Source organism: Aquarana catesbeiana, linkage group LG07 (genome assembly GCF_042186555.1).
Source record: "Aquarana catesbeiana isolate 2022-GZ linkage group LG07, ASM4218655v1, whole genome shotgun sequence".
Taxonomy (NCBI): Eukaryota; Metazoa; Chordata; class Amphibia; order Anura; family Ranidae; genus Aquarana; species Aquarana catesbeiana.
In genome coordinates, this window is record NC_133330.1 from 162744907 (window position 1) to 162764844 (window position 19938).

The 19938-nt window shown below is 42.2% G+C and overlaps 1 protein-coding gene across 2 annotated transcripts in view; it reads left to right on the top strand.

The window, feature by feature from the left end:
- KIFAP3 (kinesin associated protein 3) overlaps window positions 1–19938 on the top strand; it is a 158254-nt gene that overhangs the window by 99933 nt on the left and 38383 nt on the right. For both annotated transcript variants that reach the window (XM_073592825.1, XM_073592826.1), the window contains exons 13-14: window positions 11045–11157; window positions 17127–17292. In XM_073592825.1, coding sequence (XP_073448926.1) covers window positions 11045–11157; window positions 17127–17292 — 279 coding nt within the window. The remainder of the gene's footprint in view (window positions 1–11044; window positions 11158–17126; window positions 17293–19938) is intronic.

Below are 19938 nucleotides of genomic sequence, written 5' to 3' on the forward strand. Positions count from 1 at the left end.
ACTCCTGAAGGAAAAAGACGCACGGCGGCCCGAACGGAGCGGCGATCTCCCGCTCGGCGGGTGAAAAACTAATTGAGACCGCGGCTTCGGCCTACAACCGGAGGCCGCGGCCATCTTGGTACACCCTAATCTCGGCCCTGCTTGGATCCAGCCACACAACACAGGTACCTGGCTGCTAGATAACTCCCTGAAGGAGCTGCACTGTGCTCATCCCTCCTCCTCCTCCTAGCCTGCTCACCCATCTGAGGCCCAGAGAGACTGACACTCACAAACGGCCTGGCTGGAGGCCTGGGCCTACATGTGTTGACCGGCGGCCATCTTGGCACACCTGCCCCCTATACCTGTGCAGTACACATAGACTGCAGCCCTGCTATCCCCCTGTAAGGGCGGTTTATCCTGAGGACGTGGCCTGACAGAGGAATAGGACGCATTCCTGAGAAGATCTGCCCATTACTGCTGACTTTACCTCATCCTGTACCCGCAGACCCCTCTAAACAAGCCTAGTAGCTTTCCTTTTGTGACCGCTGAAGAATCCAATCAAGATGTCTCCCACAAAGGCTCAGAAAGCAGCGACAGCGGCAAAACTAACTCAGTACCGCCGGCAGGAAGGAGAGGAGATGGAGGAAAATGATACAGCGGAAAAGCCTGAGTAGGAACGCCCGGCGGGAGATACGGATCGGCTTCTCGAGGCAATCACATTCTGCAGAACTTCACTAACAGCCCAGATAGAGGAGGTAAAGGTAGATATATCTCTGATCCGGCAAGATTTACATAAACTCCGAGACCGGGTTAAAACTACAGAAAACCGAATCAGCAATGTGGAAGACGCCATCCCGCCCCTGCAAGAGGGACAGAACGTATACAGCGCCAAATCCAGCAACTGTTCTCCAAGCAAGACGAAATGGAGAACAGACTGAGGAGATGCAACCTGCGATTAATCGGCCTCCCTGAAGGCGCTGAGGGAAAGGACCCCACCACGTTCCTGGAGCAGCTACTTATCACACACTATGGCAGAGAGGCTTTCTCCCCAATGCTAGCTGTGGAAAGGGCCCACCGAATGCCTGCCAGACCGCCTCCGCAGGGAGCACCCCCGCGCACCTTTATAGCCAAGCTCCTTAATTATAAGGATCGGGATGCGGCCCTGAGAATGGCGCGAGAAAAAGGCAACATTCAACTAGGGAACAGTAAAATCGCCATATTCCCTGACTTCTCAACAGAAGTACAGCGCCGCAGACAAGGGTTCACAGAAGCCAAACGCAGGCTGAGATCAAAGCAAATTAAATATGCCATGCTATTTCCAGCCCGACTCCGAGTAGAGCAAGATGGCAGAGTTCACTTTTTTGAGGACCCCGAGGAGGTGATAACCTGGCTGGAACGCCAAGGGGCACCGGAGAGAGCAGACTGATACCGCTGTAAGTACTTTTTTTTGCTACCACTTACCACAATCAATACAGCATACAACTCCTGACACTTATTGCAGACCTGATTAGAAATTAACAGATATGCGCTGTGCACTGAAGTGGACATATACAGATCAAACTGCTAGATTTAAATATTCTTTGCACTAGCCCATTTATTCGCTCAGTGAGCCAGATGGAAGACCCGCCAAGGAACTGTGAGTTGTATCCTTACCACGAGAGTCAAGTTTAGCCAAACAGTCAACAAGCTGATTTTTTTCCCTTACCCACATTTTTTACTTTAATTTGTTTTCCCCTGACATCTGATGTGGCTCAATATGTTTTTTGAGAAGACGGAGCCCCGGAGAGGGCACAGTCCTGCCCCTCTATTGCAAAGTGCAGCGAGACTTTACCCCACTCGACATCAGAGAATATGCTAGTGGGATTGGGGACCACTGCAATGAACAATTATATACCGCTCCTCCAATACGGAGTGTAACCCGTCAGCACTCTCTTGTGCAGTGGCCCCAATTACTCACATGTTTATGGCTTCACCATGCAAAGTTTTGTATTTCCTTGTTGGGGATTTTCAGTCGGTTTGGGGATGATGCCTGCAACGGTTGGGGAGGTTGCAAGGCGGGGTGGGGGGTGGTGGGGGGGATAGTTCAACCGTTGAACAGATTTATATGTGTCATAACCAGATGGTACACCAACCAAAGTTGGACATTGTTGTTGCAGACATTAAACGTTATGCTATACTTAGTGCAATGCACGCTAAATATACATTACAGACATCTGAGAAGGCTAACCAAAAATCTAGATGTATATATGATGGCTGAAATACGTTGCTGTATAGAAGAGAACACATGGGGACTCTAAAGTTTCTTACCTGGAATGTACGGGGCCTGCGTGAGAAGATAAAACGCTCGGCGGCCCTCACGTTCCTTAAAAAACAACACGCTGACATCTTAGTCTTAGTGGAGACTCATGTGGAAGGGAGATTGCAAATGGCTCTTCGCCGACCATGGCTCGGATGGGCATTTCATTCAACCTACACATCACACGCACGTGGAGTATCAGTTTTGGTGGCCAAATCGGTACAATTTGAACTTATAGAGGTTTCCACAGACCCGCAGGGACGGTATGTCTTTTTATCTGTCAAGCTGTATGGGGAACCTTTCCTTATTTTGGCTTTCTATGTACCCCCCCCATTCTCCATACCCATAATCTTAGAGGGCTTCACATTCATGACCAAACACCCCACAGTCCAGGCGGTCTGGCTGGGGGATTTTAACACCACACTAAACCCCTCGGTAGATAGACTTCAACCCTCGAATCCACAACCAATAACCAACAGAGAAACCAAATTTGCCAAGCTAATTTCCTCCTTTCACCTTGTGGATTCTTGGAGATACAAATACCCACACAAACAATTATTCTCTTGTTTCTCTTCCTCCCACGGCTCTATGTCTAGAATTGACATGATACTGTTATCACAAAGTCTCACACCCCGACTATTAGAGACGGCTTTTTCTCCCAGGCTGTTGTCTGACCATAGCCCATACTGGATTACACTAAGCGTGCCCACTGACAAACCAAAGCGGAATTGGCGATTAAACCCGTTCTGGCTCTCACTACTCCCTGAGGATGATGAACTTATGAATGAGTGGAAGTCGTTCTTCAGGAACGACGACCGCTCAGCTTCCCTGACAACAATCTGGGAGTCTTTTAAATCTCATGTTCGCATGATACTCTCAACCCGCATTAACAGAATTAAAACAGATTCCTCTGGAGAGCTTGATAGAGCGATAACGGTACTATCCCAATCCGAACAAAACTATATAGATGATCCCTCTCCCGCAAATGCAGACTTACTTAAACTTCAGGCCAGAATAGTAGCCCAACTCCAATATGGGAAAGAAAGACACAAAATGTTCTTTGCTAAACAAAAGCTGTTTGAGCACGGGGAAAAGGCTGGCAAGCTCCTAGCATACCTGGTACACAGTGAAGATAGACCCCCTGTGGTAATATCTTTACACGGCCCTGGCGGTGAATCCATCACTAATCCCCTCACAGTAACCTCTATGTTCAGGGATTTTTTTTATTGACCTCTACACCTCAAAAAGTCCTGAGGATAAGGGCCCAATGAACTCCTTTTTGGAGGAGACGGCATTTCCCCAGTTAACAAAAGACCAGGTTGACCTCCTTGAGGCACCACTCACTGAGGAAGAAATAGCGTTGGCTATTGCTGGATTTGCCAGATCCAAATCCCCAGGCTCGGACGGCCTACCTATAGAATTTTACTCCCAATTCGGCGATTTTTTGATCCCAAAACTTCTAACCTTATATAATCACCTATTCGAGACATTTACACTCCCCGCTTCTATGAGAGAGGCAACAATAGTCCTCATACCCAAACCGGGAAAAGATCCAGGATACCCCGAATCCTACCGCCCAATCTCCCTATTACAAGTAGATATCAAGATATTAGCCAAGGTACTCTCCCTCCGACTCAATCAGGTCATTCTCTCTCTGATACATACGGATCAGGCGGGGTTCATGCCTGGTCGTAACACCTCGTTCAACCTACGAAAATTGTTCATAAATTTACAGGCCACACATGAAAATGTGGGATCCCGGGTGATTGTGACGCTTGACACGGCCAGGGCATTCGACTCCGTGGAGTGGGGATACTTATGGCAATGCTTGGGAAGATATGGCTTTGGCCCCAGATTCCTTAAGTGGATCAAACTGCTTTATCAAAACCCCACAGCTAGAGTGGTGGCGAACGGATGGCCGTCTCAAGAGTTTGACCTCAGTCGAGGCACGAGACAGGGCTGCCCTCTTTCCCCACTTCTCTACGCCTTAGCTGCGGAGCCTCTGGCTGTGTCGATCCGTGCAGACCCCGAGATTGTGGGTCTATAAATGGGAACCTTAACTGAAAAAATTAGTTTATATGCGGACGATACCCTATTATACCTCGCTGACTCAGGCCCATCCCTTCAAAAAGCACTACAGTTGATCGAACATTTTGGAACGTTTTCCGGTTTAAAGATGAACTGGGAAAAGTCTCAGATACTACCTATAGACAGTTTCCCACCATCTGAATCATGGACAGATACCCCACTAAAAAGAGCAGACACAATCAAATACCTGGGAATCCATATATCCAGAGATCCGGCTGATTATATTCCCCTTAACATTGAACCCCTCTTTTCACTAGTCAAAACCAAACTACGCACTTGGGCCCGCCTACCACTAGGAGTATGGGGTCGCATAAATCTGATAAAAATGGTCCTTCTCCCAAAAATCCTCTACATATTGTGGCATACCCCACTCTATCTCCCATTAAAACACTTTAAGTCTCTTGAAGCTTTACTCAAACCCTTTGCGTGGGGGACTAGCAGACATAAAATCGCATGGTCAGCGCTTGAAAACCCGACAGACATGGGGGGAATGGCCCTACCGGATCTGAACCTCTATTACATTGCATCACAACTATCACAACTATTCCACATAGACAAGACAGACAACGTACGCTTCCTGACCCTTCTTTGCTCCAAAAGTGTGCAACTCACAGGTGACTCTCTGTACACAATATCGACGGGATCCAGGAATACTGAAGTGGGGGGAGACAAGAAGTCCTTGCTATACCATTATAGACGTATTTGGGACCTTGCCTCCACCAAATTAGAAATACCAAGACTGCACGATCATACACCGATATGGCACAATAGAGATATGTCAGAATTCATTAACATACCGGACTCGGAGCTGTGGGAGTCTAGGAGAATTTATTATATACATCATCTGCTGTTCAATGGAACTCTCAAAACCTACGATACACTCAAAGAGGAATTTTCTCTTCCACACTTCATGTTTTTCAGATACCTGCAAGTAAGACATGCAACCCAAACACAATTCTTACAGGTTGAGGCTCCTCCTGCTCTTCATCCCGTTATGGCTATTGTTAAAAGTACAGACCCACGTGGACTAATATCCACATTTTATAATATGCTTCTAACTCCCACCTCATCAAAAATAGCGTTTTATTTGAAGCCTCGATGGGAGAGAGAGGTGGGCCTGATGGAAAATGAGGAGTGGGAGGAAGCCCTCGAGACATGCAAAGCAGTATCACCAAAACTCTCGGACAGACTCTCTCAGATTTACATAACACATAGAACATACCTCACCCCAATTCGAGTAGCCAGATATAAGCGTAATCAGTCCACTCTATGCCCGATGTGTGGCCAAGAAACAGGTACGTTCTTTCATTTAATATGGACATGCCCCAAGATACAACAACTATGGAAACAGGTCATAACATTTCTACACGACACCATGGGCTCCCCAATAGCATTAGAACCAAAACAATGTCTCCTAGGGATATTTCCAGACACAGTTGACAAATTCACCAAGGTATTCCTACATGAGACTCTATTCTCCGTCAGAAAAATTATTGCAAGAAAGTGGATGAGACCATCCCCTCCCAGTGTGACGGAATGGAAAATAGAAGTTAACAATACCTTGCCATACAAAAAACATATTTACATTAACAGAGGATGTCCGACAAAATACAACAAAATCTGGGATCGATGGTTGCAAGAACCTGAAACTTGCACTTAACCATAAACTCGCTCAGTAATACAGCATGTGGATCTCTGTACCTAAAACTCTATTCCAGATACATACAGAGAAAGTATAAACCAAAAGATACCATGGTCCATGTTGTTCCCCCAAAATGGTCATGTCTGTACTAAACACAATATATCCCCTATAGACTTAAAGGTATATAACAGTGTCACATTATGCACATACATAGCACGTGTACTAAAATAAAATACGATTAAACCAAATATGTTCAACGGGGGGGGGGGGTGTGGGAGGGAGATAATATTACACATTATGATGATAGTAGTTCATGGTGGTATACATTTATTTCTACATTAACATATACTACCTCTAATGTTGATTATATTAACAATGTATACTGTCCTTGTTTAATGCTCTTTTTTTATGTATATGTATATACATATTGGTAATACTATGTATTTATATGCATCATCTTTGCCTAATAAAACCCTGTTTGATGAAAAAAAAAAATGTGTGAAGATATACAAAGGTATGCAAGTTTATGCAATAAATAAATAAATAGAAATACAATAAACCTGTAAATAAGTGTTGCTTATGCCAAAATTAAAAATGATTACACATACGTGAATACTTATATTGCATATCATTCATCTTAGGTGCAAAAATAAGTGCAAAAAACGTGCTATTTCTGTTAGATCATAAAGTGACTGGTGCTTATATTATAAATGAGTGATTTGTGCTTCATAAGCCCAGTACTTGCTATAATGATATATTGTTAGGGTGAAAAAAGTATTTTGTATAATTCAGTGGTTCGAAAAGTTTTGGTTTAGGTTTGTGGTTTGGATTGGGTTACTTCTCATTTAGAAGATGGTATTTGTAAAAAAAACCCTCCTTATTCAAGTTCTGGTCTTGTGATGGTGCTCCTTAGCCATGGTCTTATTGTGCTTGCACTCACCAAATAGGGACACCCCTGCAGGGGTATGAGCGGTCACAGTGTTAGCCCCTGTGTGGCTGCTCTGGATATCTCAGGTCCGTACTGTGAGTGTTGCTATGTCGGCTTAGGATGTGTCCACCATGAAAAAGAGGGAATGTCCATAGTGTGAACCCATTTAAAAAAAGCTTTTATTGTGCCATATATTAAATTTGTACTTACATTTTTATCGATACTAGTAAGCATATAGTAAAACACAGTCCGCGGTAATCGGTAGTACTGGTCTCTCTGGAGGTGACGCAAGATGTGGATAAGTGGGCGGGACTTTTCCACGACTTGCGTCACCTCCAGAGAGACCAGTACTACAGATTACCATGGACTGTGTTTTAATATATGCTTACTAGTATCGATAAAAATGTGAGTACAAATTTAATATATGGCACAATAAAAGCTTTTTTAAACAGGTTCACGCTATGGACATTCCCTCTTTTCTATGGTGGACACATCCTAAGCCGGCATAGCAACACTCATAGTATGGACCTGAGAGATCCAGAGCAGCCACACAGGGGCTAACACTGTGACCGCTCATACCCCTGCAGGGGTGTCCCTATTTGGTGAGTGCAAGCACAATAAGACCATGGCTAAGGAGCACCATCACAAGACCAGCACTTGAATAAGGAGGGGGGTTTTACAAACACCATCTTCTAATGAGAATTAACCCTCTCCAAACCCCAACCCTAAACCAAAACTTTTTGAACCACTGAATCATCCAAAAGACTTTTTTCCCACTAACAATATATCATTATAGCAAGTACTGGGCTTATGAAGCACAAATCACTCGTTTATAATATAAGCACCAGTCACTTTATGATCTAACAGAAATAGCACGTTTTTTGCACCTAAGATGAATGATATGTACTATAAGTATTCAGGTATGTGTAATCATTTTTAATTTTGACATAAGCGACACTTATTTACAGTTTTATTGTATTTCTATTCATTTATATATTGCATAAACTTGCATACCTTTGTATATCTTCACACATTTAATTGTCTTCACCCATATTTTTATTTCTCAAAAAAACCGCAAACAACATTCATAGATATAATTTATATTAATTTTCTGGTATCACAATACCTACACTAGTGGATGTAATTACATTGAATAATAAGCACAAAGTGGAAAATAAGAATTCACTGGCCTTTCGGCCATTTCACTCCAAAGACCTTTTGTGATTCAATAGTAGAATTGTGTTCAAGTTAATCTTCCTGTAAATAAGCTATTTCATTTATGAAGTCTTCATTGCAATTTATACAGCTAGGAATTTCTAATTAAGTTATGCAAAAATCACATTTTAGCAGAGCAGCGCCACACCTACAACTCTATTTTTCATACTATAGTATTCTTCCACCTAGGTGGATTTATACCTGTAGGGGCAGCTGCTCCCCACTTAGAAGATACGTTAATATATAGCGTGGATTTATTCTATATGTTCTTTACAATTGCATCAAAATGGCACTGCGTTTTTACTGCGAATCCTGAATGATTCCACCACAGACCGTATTTCCAAAATAATCACCAACATCCAACACTGAATGATCATTCATGCAATCGAGGGACAAATAGTTATTAATGAAAAGCAAAGAATTGTGAACATCACACTCTAGGGGAAAATTCTGAAAATAAAAGCAGCATATAGCTATTTATTAGTAATATGTCAAATAATAAAAAAAAAAAAAAAAAACTATGCAAATATTCTGTCAAATAATACTGTACGCAGGTGTATAGTGTAATAGCAGTACTGGATTGCTGGAATACAGTTAGTAATTTTTGACATAGTGCAGCTATATCATTATACTGTACAGCTGCAGTATGTTCTTCAATTACTGTGTTTCATCACATGATGGATGCTGTTTTATTGTAAGATGCAATTCTCTTTTTGGTAACATAGTTCACTGCTGGTATAGAGCAAAGCCATAAAGATAATTGACATACATTAGAGCTTCTTTATTGCTGTACATCTGACACCTCAGTGTTGCACCAATTTGAATATATGTTTATACCTCACTGGCCAGTGCAGAGATCTGATAGTTCTTTAATTCTGTGCCTCTTTAGAATAAATAGAGGTGACCTTGTTTGAGAGCATTGCTACTGCTACTACTTTTACAGTTATTTTATCCTTTAGGTCACATAAGCTTTGTATCTTATAGTATGTTTGCTGATTTCATCATTTATTGTTATTGCTTCAAACAATTTTAGCTTAATGATGGTAAAATTCAGACTTCTTTGTAGAACAGGACCCACAGAAGAGAACGTCGGCAATACTTGACTCAAAGCTATGACAGGTTTCATTATAGGTGTGCAGCTGGAAGTCCTCAACTAGTGTCGTCTTTCTGTCACTAACGGGTCACATGACCTAAACCATAAAGCTGCAACAGTAATAAATCCTGGAAAAATTTACTAGGGCAAAACTGTATGATGCAATGTGAGTAGGAGGCTGACCACTGTCACTGATATGCAGTTTCTGTTTACTGCAGGTTCATTCTGCTCTGTAAATAAGTCTGATCTAAGGGGGGGGAGATAAGTTCACTGGATTCTGTCCAAGCTCTGATGAGTTTACCATTGTAAAAGTAACTGGAGGGACCAGGGAGGTATGCTGCGCATGTGCAGGATTTTGAAAGACATCAGGTGTGGGCAGTTGAAGCTGACAAGAAGAAAAGCTCAGAGACTTTTCAAAGATGGCACTGCCCTCTGTCACAGAGGGCTTGCTGCAGCCCATGCATTTTGCCTTCAAATTTAAATAAAATTTAAGAAAAGTGGTAACATTTAATAACAGTGTTTGATGGTTTGTAATTGAAATTGAAAATATATGGCTGGGTTTAGTTCCACTTTAGGATAAGTGGGTATTGTCTTTCAAAAATTATCATATTTTCTATGCAAGCTTTAGACAAAAAAAAAAAAATGGAAAAAAAAAAACACTTCTCTCTGTCTACTTTTATGTATGTATCTGTTTTGTTCTGCCGATTCCCAACTTTAATGTAAAAATGCTCCGTGCGGCTGTATAGTGACCTGGTTACTGGTTAGTGCAGGCCAAAACTGCAGATTTTACCTTGAGGGGAAGTAGTTTAGGTTAACTAATAAGGTGGCTAAATAGGAACAAAAAAATAACTAAAAAGGTTGCCTTAAAGAGGAAAAAAATTAAAAGTCCGCAGCTACAAATACCTGCAGCTGCTGAATTTTAATATACGGGCATTTACCTGTCCAGGGAGCCTGCGATGTTGGCACCACAGCCGATCTTCTGATCAGCTGTCGGGTGCAGCCGCCGCCATTCCTGTTAAGGGAACCCGACAGTGAAGCCTTTTAGCTTCACAATCAGTTCCCTACTGCACATGCACGAAGCGTGCTGCTCTTTCTAAAACAGGTACCTGTTCCCCCTCCCCCCTGAAAGGTGCCAAATGTGACACCCGGGGGGGGGGGTTTGGGATGGAAAGCGGAAGTTCCACGTTTGAGAACTGACATTCTATGCAGATCAAAAGTCACAAGGGCAGATTTGCCGGGGATCTGCCCCCAATTTGAAACCGCCGATGTGTGAATGACAAATCGCGGGACTCCCATTTGAGATGCCATTCATTTTAATGACGTCCCAAATCGCGGTGCAGGTGTCGAGGCAACCCACATCACGGGAAGCATGTGGCCCAAAAAAAGGTCAGGAGCTACTTTTTGGCAACATGCTTCCCTCAATGCGGGACAACCGCATTGTGATTTGAGGTGCCATTGAAATGAATGGCATCTCAAATGCGAGTCCCACGATTTGTCATTCACACATGGGCACATTCAAATTTTGAGCAGATTTGTGTCAAATCTGTCAACGATTCAAAATGCTGAAGTGTGAATGCAGCCTTAGATCTTCATATGAATGAAAGAGTCCAAATACAATGTTACAATAATACATTGACTTTCTGAATCGCGCTTCTGAACTGAGGACCAGACTGGTGTGATTGAGCGCTAAGGGAGCAGTTACTTTTTCACTCGGTGCAAGTCTCGTGAAGCCTGTTCATGTCCATCATATTTTTTAACATGTAAATATTTTCTCTACTAACTATGATCTAATGTATATTTTAGCAAATGGGCTGAAGATGCTTATGAAAAAAGCTCTGAAATTTAAGGACCCGTTGCTAATGAAAATGATCCGGAATATTTCTCAGCATGATGGACCAACTAAAAACTTGTTTATAGTAAGTGACTTATCATTTTAGGTGTTTCTTAGACATCTTTGTCTATATCATGAGCATACTTGATGGCTAAATATTTTGTACAGCAGTAGTCGTCTTGGTTGGTCAGTTAGAGTAAGGAGAATGAATAGCAGAAATTTCTAGTTCAGTACAAATACAGCTAAATAATTTTGCAGACCAATACTTAATATGCGAGTCAGTTACTGAGCATGTGCAATAAAAGTATTGTGAGGCTTTCTGGGTTACTGCATGTAAGCTGTACCTTGGCAGAGGTCATATTACTTTTGAGCATTGAGAAGACTCTGCAGGGTGAACTACCTGGTTTTGCTATGAGAAAATCTGAGGCTGGATGGTTGTGCCTGAATACTTTGTTACTGTCAGTGACTCACAAAGCACCTCATCAGTAGACCTTATAATTTATACTGGGAATTAGGCTATATGATCAGATACGCTATTGTTCCACCTGTTGGCTGTTACATCACAAGAGTAGGCCTGGCCCACAGTAGCACTGGCAGCAGAACAGTTAAGTATTAATGTTTTTATGTATGGGATGCTTTATTTGCTTTAAAGGCTGTTTGGATTTTAGCTTGGCTATCCTAATAAATTAATTAAATCATTGGAAAAGCGATGTGTGCCTGTAAGTATCTATACCAGCATAAGTGTGCAATTTACAGCTTCAGGTATAATCAACGCTGCTCATAAGGGAGGAGGTCAAGCCCGGATCTAGCCTGTCTGATGAGGGGATGCAGTTAAAAATGTCAGGGGGGCAGAGGATCCACGGTCAGCAAGGCAGTGTATTGGAGTCAGTAGGGCAGTGTACAGGGGTCAGCAGTTTGTAGGGTAGAGTAGAGAGGCCATTTGTTTGTAGGACAGGGTACAAGTTGTCAGCAGGGTAGAGGTTGTGAGGTCAACAGGGGAGTATACAGGGGATCAGTATGGCAGAGGATACGAGTCAGCAGGGCAGATGACAAGTGTCAGCAGGATGGAGAACGGGTTATCAAGGCAGAGGAAAAGGGGTCAGAAGGGCGGTGTACAGGGATGAGCAGAATGAAGGAAAGGGGTCAGTAGGGCAGTGTACAGGGGTCAGCAGAGAAGAGAACAGGGTTACACATGGCAGAGCTCCTCCACCCATCCCCGCACTGCACACAGCCTAAGCACTCAGTCGTTTTTTTTTTCCTCCCCACACAGCACATAGCTGAGATTGAATTCCCTTACAGTACAAAACAGATTACAGCGCACACATTCAAGAATGAATGCAAGGCTAGTTAAAAACACCTGAACATATTCAAAAAAATACGGGGGTTTGGTCACACTATATGGTCATATAGTGCTAAGCCCACTTACTGCGACAAATAGCATATAGCAGCACCATCTTGAATTTAAACGCATTTTAGGGTGTGCCCCCCAAATATGTTTTTGTATATTGAATTCCCTTACCGACAGAGGCTCGATCTACACAGTATGTAGCTAGCTACTGCAGCTTCACTGCCATTCCGATCTGGGAATGTCACAGTTCTGAACTGCAACACAGCAGACAGCTACACACTGTGCAGATTTAGGCTGAGCTTGTAAGGGAATCCAATCTCAGCTATGTGCTATTTGCGGGAAGGAGTGCCCTGTGTGTAGTGCAAGCAGTACCAGGACAAGGTCATCTAGCGCCTAGGGCAAAGATGACAAACTGCACCCAAATGTGAGCATTCCGTCTCAGAGTAAATCCCTCCCCATTTAAAAAAGACTGCACTAATCAGCACACTTACCCCCCAAGCACCCCTAAAATTTTCCCCAAACAAAAATGCAAAAAGGTGCACTTAGCCTTTATCCCTTTTTCTGCCAAGGATGTAAGGCTTATGTCTGAACAGTAATGTTTCCAGCTGGCCAGTGTGTGTATGTGTGTGTTTATACCATTTTCAATGTCCCTGTAAATTTTATATATTTCCCTGTATATTTTATTCACTAAGGTGCCATCTAAGAGTTTTATTGAAAATTTCAATACTCCCTGTGGACACCACCCATTTTAGAAGGAAGTTCCACATCCTTACTGCTCTGACAGTAAAGAACCCCCTACAGTGCCTACACGGTTTAAGGTTAAACCACTTTTCCTCTAACTTCACTGAGTGTCCTGTTAAGCGACCCGAGATTGAATAGTTTCTTTCCTATGCTAGAATCGCCATTAAGATATTTGTATATCAATATCATATCCCCTCTTAAAGGGGTTGTAAACCTTCGTGTTTTTTCACCTTAATGCATCTTATGCATTAAGGTGAAAAAACACCTAGTAGTGACCGGCTCCCCAGCCCCCCGTTTTACTTACCTGAGCCCTGGAACTTGACCTGGTGGGGACGCGCTGTCTCTCTGCCCGGGTTCTCCGCTCTTGATTCAATAGATTGATAGCAGCACAGCCATTGGCTCCCGCTGCTGTCAATAAAATCCAATGATGGGGGCGCCGGGGGGGGACAGGGCGGAGTCATACATTCGGTGTCCATAGCTGCCAAATGCTGGACTCGGGAGCGCGCCTGCAAGGTAACCTACTCGGGAGAGCGCTTCTCCTATGGGGTTATCTGATGTGGGGAGGAGCCGAGAGAGCTGCTGGGGGACCCAGAAGAGGATGTTCTGGGCCACTCTGTGCAAAACGAGCTGCACAGTGGAGGTACATATGATATGTTTGTTATTTTTAAAATAAAAAATGATCAAATCCTTACAATCACTTTAAGCGTCTCTTCTCCAGGGAGAATAGGTTTGTTTGTAGTCATTTATCATAACTGAGGTCCTCCAGCCCCCTTTTTAGCTTTGTTGCCCTTCTTTGGACTCTCTCCAGTTCATCCTTCCTGAGGACTGGTGACCAGAACTGGACAGCATACACAAGATGTGGCGAGACCAGAGTTTTGTAAAGTGGTAGAATTATAGTCTTTATCTCTTGAGTAAATACCCTTTTTAATGCACGCTTAGAAGTCTGCTGGCCTTACTTGCTGCAGCTTGGCATTGCATGCTTTTGCTTAGCCTGTCATCTACAAGGAACCCCAGATCTTTTTACATCCTGGACTCCCACAAAATTTTCTCCCCCTAGCGAGTAACTTGTGTTTATATTTTTAGTCCCCAAGGTGCATTACCTTAAATTTTTCAAACATTAAATCTAATTTGCTATGTAGTTGCCCATCCCTTTATTTTACTGAGTTTTTTTTGTAAAGTTTCCACATCCTGCTGTGCAGGTATTGCCCTGCTTAGCTTTGTATAATCAGCAAACACTGAGATTGAACTATTTATACTACCCTCTATATCATTTATGAATAAATTAAACAAAATTGGTCCCAGAACAGAGCCTTGGGACCAGACCATTCTGGGTACACACTATTTAGCACTACCCTTTGGACATGCCCATGTAACCAGTTTTCAATCCAATTACATAAATATGTCAATGTCAACAGACCTCAGTTTGTAAATTGAGCACTTATGGGGAACTGTATCAAATGCTTTGGCAAAATCCAGTTACACCCAAGTCCACAGGCCTTCATTTTTCTAGATGACAGCTTACTTCCTTGTAGAATGTTAACAGATTGGTCTGGCTAGAACAATCTTTCATAAAGCCATGCTGATTACCTCTAAAGATACTGTTTTCATAAGAAAATTCTTGGCTATAGTGCCTTATCATCCCCTCTAATAATTTACATACGATCGATGCTAGACTGATTGGACTGTAGTTTCCAAGTATATATCTTGGCCCTTTTTTAAATATTGGTACCACGTTGGCTTTTTGTCAATCAGTTGGTAACATTCCTGTCAGTAAGCTGCCCTTAAAAATTAGGAACAATGGTCTGTCTATAACCTTGGTAAGTTCTTTGATGACTCTCGGATGTAAGCCATATGGTCCTGGGGAATTATTTATGTTAAGTTTTTCAAGTATTTTTTGGACATTGGCTTCTGTTTGCCACAAGGGTACTAACATTACTGTCTTGTTTATTATACCCCACATTTTCCTTTTTAAAAACTGAAGAGAATAGTGTATCTAGTACAGTGTCTATTGCCTTGTTGTTTGTAACCAACTTCCCCCGATCACCCTTTATTGGGGCAATATGCTCCGACCTGGCATTCTTACTAATAATATATCTTAAACATTTTGGGGAATTTTTTTTTTTAACTCTCCTCTGCTATGCATTTCTCGTGGTCTATTTTAGCTGCCCTGATTGCACTTTTACATACAAACACACTGCATCTCTGATCACGGCTCATCAGTGAAGGAGAAAAATGACTTATTTACAAAATTACAAAACGCAAACGAAGAAAATCCCCCCCCCCCCCCCCCCCCCAAATTTTTGGTCTTTTTTCATTTGTTTAGCAAAAAATAAACTCTATTAGTGATTAAATACCACCAAAAGAAAGCTCTATCTGTCTCAAATAAGTGATAAAGATTTTGTTTGGATACAGCATTACATGACCACACAATTGTCATTCAAAGTGTCAAACGCTGAAAATTGGCCTGGGCAGGAATGGGGTGAAAGTGCTCTGTATTGAAGTGGTTTAACCACTCCTATTTTTCCCCAGTGTTAAATATTTCTAGAATTTGATGCTAACATGTAGTATGGAGCGCAGTTTAGAAAAGTTGGCTGTTTTGAAATTAAAGTGGAGTTCCATTCACAAACTTTTTTTTTTTTTTAAGTCAGCAGCTACAAACACTGTAGCTGCTGACTTTTAATAAGGACACTTACCTGTCCAGGGAGCCCACGATATAGGCCCCCCGAGGCTGATCCGTCCATCAGATCGGGTGCAGGCCATTGTCATTGTAACTAAGGGAAACTGGCAGTGGCGCCTTGCGGCTTCGCTGCCGGTTTCCTACTGTGCATGTGCGAGTCGCATGGTGCTTTTTGAATGGCCAGCTTGTCTTCTGGGGGACACACAGGTCTCAGAAGACGTGGGGGGGGGGGGGCCTTGCCGCACAGGAGGACATGACGTCCTGCACTGCAGCTCGGCTGGAATGGAAGTGCACTTAGTACTTCAAAAAAGGTACTAAAGAAAAAATATATATTTTAAATGTCCAAAAACGAGGAGTGGAGGGTGGTCTTTAGTTTAAGACCACCTTTCAAAAGTAGGTAAAACTCCGTTTTAAAGGAGAAGTCCAGCCTGAGCTTTTTAGGCTGGGCTTCTCCTATAGGTCACAGGAGTGCAATTCGTTTTGCTTTAATTGGACGCAGCTGATCACATGGTAAAGAGCCTACATCATAAGCTCTTTACAGTAATCGCAGATGCGGTATGTCAGATTGACACACCACACCATCGATCGCCGCGCTGTGCACCCACTAGCTGCTTATCCTGCTGGATGTCATATGGCGCCTAGTCAGGATAATACAACCACTTTCCGGCCTTCATTCTGCTATATGCCGGGTGGGAAGTGGTTAAGCAATAAGTTTTTAAAAAAGAGAAGAATTTTACAAAAAGGCATACAGTATATTTTACATGTTATACCGGCAGTGGGGCTGCAGTGCTTGTGTGCAGTAATGTGTGCACTGCTCAGAGCGGTGCTACAAGGGGAGAGGAGGGACAGCTAATACAGACTAGCTGGCAGGCGGGGAGGGGAGGAGGAGGAGGAGGAGGAGGACGAGGAGGACGAGGACAGAGGAGAGCAGAGTGCAGGGCTGCGGATGACGGAGGCACGTAAACTGACCACAGTGTCAGGGCTCAGCAGCCATGATATACCATAGTCATTTTACAGAGGGGAGGGCAGAAACTGGCAAGATCAACCAGGTATTTCAAGTGTTACAGGGGGCCAAAAGACACAGCACAAGCACCAAGCTGTTATTCGTGCTTTAATGGAAAAGGATACTTTCTTTTTAGGCTAACAAACGCTTTAAAGACTTACCTTTTTTAGCGCCGTGAATATTGTTGGAGAAGATAACTTGAAATATATCTAATAATTCTATGATTTTTATTAAAGTTTTTGAACTGAAACAAACCAAAGTTGTTTTTTTTCTTTTTTGGCATAGGATTATGTTGGTGATTTAGCAGCACAGATTTCAAATGAGGAAGAAGAAGAATTTGTCATAGAATGTCTTGGGACATTAGCTAACCTCACTATTTCTGATTTGGACTGGGAACTGGTTCTTAAAGAATACAAACTTGTCCCTTACCTCAAGGACAAACTCAAGCCAGGTAAGTCAGTTGTTTGTTCCCAGCAAAGTTTTTCTTTTTTTAAGTAATAAACATATTTACAAAACGTCAGTAAAGAGGAACTCCAGATAAATACAGTATACAATTAAAGTGCATTTGTATGAATATGGTTAAAGTGTTATAGTAAAGGCCTGTTAATAAGGCTTACCTGTAGGTAGAGTAAATTTCTTGTAAACATGCACTGTGAAGATGGAAGCTCCGTCGGCGGTGTCAGCGCACTCCTAGAGGGTTTCATTTTCAGGTAAATCTTTCATAATTCACTTAACCAGCAGGGAGAAGATTTATTTATTTATTTGCGGTTTACTGCCGCTTTAAAAGAAAAAAAGCTAGATTTAAAGGACAATAGAAGGGTGCAAGATTAGAGGTTTATAGTATTGTTTTAGCCCCGGAAGAATTTACCCCCTTCCTGACCAGAGCACTTTTTGCGATTCGGTACTGCGTCGCTTTAACTGACAATTGCGCGGTCATGCGACGTAGCTCCCAAACAAAATTGACGTCCTTTTTTTCCCACAAATAGAGCTTTCTTTTGGTGGTATTTGATCACACCTGCGTTTTTTCTTTTTTGCGCTATAAACAAAAAAAGAGCGACAATTTTGAAAAAAACGCATTATTTTTTACATTTTGCTATAATAAATATCCCCCAAAAATATATAAAAAAACATTTTTTTTTCCTCAGTTTAGGCCGATATGTATTCTTCTACATATTTTTGGTAAAAAAAAACGCAATAAGCGTTTATTGATTGGTTTGCGCAAAAGTTATAGCGTTTACAAAATAAGGGATAGTTTTATGGCATTTTTATTAATAATTTTTTCTTTTTACTAGTAATGGTGGCGATCAGCAATTTTTATCGTGGCTGCGACATTATGGCGGACACATCGGACATTTTTGACACATTTTTGTCATTTATACAGCAATCAGTGCTATACAAATGCATTGATTCCTGTGTAAATGACACTGGCAATGAAGGGGTTAACCACTAGGTGGCAGTCTAGGGGTTAAGTGTGTCCTGGGGAGTGTTTCTAACTGTGGGGGGGAGGGGCTGTGTGTGGCATGTCACTGCTCTCTGCTCCCGATCACAGGGAGCAGAGATCAGTGACACTGTCACTAGGCAGAACGGGGAGATGCTTGTTTACATTAGCATCTCCCTGTTCTTCCTCTCCGTGAGATGATCGCGGGTATCCCCGCGGACACCGAGTCTGCGGGACCCGCGACCCGACTCGCGGAGCTTGCCGTGGGCGGGCACCCGCAGGCCGCCTTTTAAAGGGCAATGTACAGGTATGGGATTCTGCCTGTATGTGCCATTCTGCCACAGTATATCTGCGTGAGGTGGTCAGCAAGCGGTTAAGGATACATCATAGTAATGTTACAAGATCATGTTTTTTTTTTTTTTTTTTAAATAATACAAATATACTGTAGTTGTATGAGGAGACCAGTTTAAGTGTAGTAGTAGCTTACTAGAATACATTTTAAAACTGTTGAAAAAAATATATCTTGCGGAAGTGATAAGCCTTGGGATATTTTGTTTAGTATTCCTGGAGGTAAGTCCATGTTAAAAATATTTTGTATTGTTCTGCAAGGGATAGACACTATATGTCTAAAATCGTAAAATTTTACAGAATAATTATGTATTTTAGATTAAATTATAACTTATGTGTGCAGACAGTTCACAATTTCTATTGAAGCTTTTTTTTATCTACTGGCTTAAGAAATATCTTTGCTGTTCTCAACATGTGGTCTGATTGCATTTTGTTGGTAGCGCTGTCCTAATTGTGCTAGTAAAGTAGATTCCGATCATTTAATCTTGGTAAAATGTAATTTAGCTGTTCTTCATGTCAGCACATTGCAAAAATGTTAGAAGCACTACATTGATCTTCTCTAATTATGCTTACCAACCAGTAGATGAATCCTTTGGCAACTGTTATGTCACTGAGCCGTGTACAGTGCTCTGTTTCAGTTACTGCTCCTACACAGAACTTTTAAGCAAGCATGATGACCAATCAGTGATAGGTAAAAGAAGTGTCTAGAATTCATGCATAGTATGTATTCAGTTCTATAAATAAACCTAACAAAGATAGATCAGTGCTGACCATACAGCCCAAGTTAAGTCAACCATCTTTCTGTTAAGTGAGTATTGTGCTCTGATATGCACAGAGTTTTAGTAGTAATATTAAAAAAAAGGGTGTTTGGATTGGGAATGTGGATGGTGACATGCTCCAAGACTATGTTGCCTGAACAGAATTGCCCACAAGGGTAGTGCAGCAACATACATGCACTTCTGCTCACCCCCTATCTTATGGGCTATCTTACCAGACGTATCCATTTCATTTCAAGTGTTAAGAGTCTCAATGTCCTGGAGAAGTGTTTCCAAGTACTGGAGGAATTAAAGGATAAGTTTGCCTTTGGGTGGAACATGTAACATCAACTAACATGTAACTTCAACTAGTACAGGGGTTTCTAACCTGAAGTCCATGGACTTCTGTGAGGGTCAGATAAAAAATAACAGTTACATTCACTATACAGCCTTCCCCTTTTGCCCCAATCAATGGTTACTCATTGAAAGAAATTAAAGGAAATGCACCCTGTGACTGCATATAGCGCCAAATGCTAAGTGTCTCCACAACTGCCCA